This window comes from Panicum virgatum, chromosome 5N (assembly GCF_016808335.1).
Source record: "Panicum virgatum strain AP13 chromosome 5N, P.virgatum_v5, whole genome shotgun sequence".
NCBI lineage: Eukaryota > Viridiplantae > Streptophyta > Magnoliopsida > Poales > Poaceae > Panicum > Panicum virgatum.
Window position 1 is genome coordinate 35,188,366 of NC_053149.1, and position 1,993 is coordinate 35,190,358.

Consider the following 1,993-nt stretch of genomic DNA (forward strand, 5'->3'; position numbering starts at 1 on the left):
TAATCACTCATTCCCCTCACACCCACACACCGCAGCAGCCGCTTGCTGCTTCTCTCTGCTAGTCTGCTTGATGTCTCCACCACCGCCGGCGGTGCCGGCAGTCCGGTCTTGGGAAAGCATGGCGCTGGATCTCCTCGTTCTCGTGCTCTTCCACCTCCCCTGCATCGCCGACCGCGCCAGCTTCGCTGCCGTCTGCCGCCACTGGAGGTCGATCCGCCGCCTCACGTCTTTCCATGGAGGCGCCGCCGGCTCAGATCGATCCCGTGGCTCGTTTTCCGATCCCCGGGCGTCGGAAGCGCGGTCACCACCGTGTTCTGCCTCCTGTCTGGCACAACTCACCGGATCCGTCTCCCGGCCGACCTCGCGGGCGCGCACCTGTGCGGATCCCACCCTGGCGGCAGCCGCACACGTTCCGGGCGGTGGGAACAACATGGCCGCCAATCTCTTCTCCCGCGAGAAGGTTCCCCTTCCCAGCGAGCAGCAGCTCATCCGCCCAGGCACTCTATGCCCACCGGGATTTCATCTGGAGGGTCATCCCATGTTCCAGATGCGGTGCCAGTTGGAGGAGGACGTGCTCATTCGTGCCATCACCTTCGTCTCAGCAGCACCCTCGTCCGCGGCACGCTGCGTCGCAGTCGCAGCCGCCATGACGTGCGGCCACCGTCCCGGCATCGCCTTGTGCCGCCTGCAAATCGACGGGCATGGAACACCCCGCTGGACTGTGCCCAAGAGCGCCGTCCTCTACGGCATTGAAGATGTAGTGTATTTCGAGGGTGGCGTGGTGCCTGGCTTCCACTTCATCAACAACAAAGAAGACATCTCGGTGGCGCGCACCAGTGATGTCCGGGCTCTACACGGGTACTGGTCCAAGGTGCAAGGGCAAGAAGACGACGACGTGTTCTCGACCCTGCCGGACTCCGTCTACATAATCCGGTACCTCGTGGTGTCACGAGGCAGGTTGCTAATGGTGCGCAGGTACTTCACTTGGTCTGGAAGTGATGTGCACCAGACCCTGCTTTTCAGGGTGTTCGAATGCCAAATCAAGTTAAATCATCACGGCTTCGAAATATATTCATGGGCGGAGCTTGAGCGCTTGGATGGTCGAGCACTCTTCCTGGGGCGAGGTTGTTCTAGAGCTTGTGAGCTGCCTCAGAACAGTGGGATCAGAGAAGGGAGAATCTACTTCATAGATGATGTTGGGTGCAATGAATCACTGAAGATGCAGGACAGCAGCCGCTACAATTGCATGGACATGGGTGTATATTCCATGCAAGAACCAGAGTCACCTTGTTTGATTGCTCCCACCTTGCACCCTGGCTCGTGCTCCTCCCTTTTTGGTGCACACAAAATTGTGGCCTGCATAAAACATGAAGGAGAACTGGAAATCAAACTATTTGAGAATTTGGAGGAATTACGGGCATATGTTGGGGACAGAACTGTTGAAGTGGAGATCAAAGGAACTGTCCAGCGTTTCATGCTCGAGCCATCATCCAAATGCCCTCCAGCTAGCAATCTGGTTTTTCCATTGAGCCTATCTCTATAGTCTACAGTGATGGATGCTAAAATAAATCTGTTGTGGGTTTGGAGAAAACTATAAGAGCATTTTGAGCAGAATAAAGAGTCTTACTATGATATGATGTAGGAGAGCGGATGAGTTTTATTGATTGTAATGATCTGCAAATGATTGTCTTTTCTCCTATAATAGTTGATACAGCTATGCAAACTGCGTCTTGATTTGATTCTATATGCTTCATTAGCATACAGAAATTTCTTGGTTGGCCTTCTCTTTGACTACATGCATGGTCAAATATGAAGAATTCGTGATCACTTCATCAAAAAAAAAGACATATAGTTATGAGAAGCCACGTACAATATGAAATGACTATACACATCTTTCCTTGTTATATTGACTGGCATGATCAAATCATACATGCTGTAACCCTTTCCTTCTATAAGTTTCATATAAAATTATATGGCTTCACAGTTTTGATTA

The 1,993-nt window shown here is 52.0% G+C and overlaps 1 protein-coding gene across 1 annotated transcript; it reads left to right on the forward strand.

Moving 5' to 3' along the window:
- The first annotated feature begins 406 nt into the window (after nt 1-406).
- LOC120674184 lies at nt 407-1,744 on the forward strand. Its single transcript, XM_039955326.1, has one exon. It carries the CDS (start codon nt 431-433, stop codon nt 1,541-1,543), a length of 1,113 nt encoding a protein of 370 aa, XP_039811260.1. The 5' UTR covers nt 407-430; the 3' UTR covers nt 1,544-1,744.
- The last annotated feature ends 249 nt before the right edge of the window (nt 1,745-1,993 follow it).

Coding starts and splice junctions, on each gene's coding strand:
- LOC120674184 (XM_039955326.1), top strand. CDS start 431: ATGGCCGCCAATCTCTTCTCCCGCGAGAAGGTTCCCCTTCCCAGCGAG.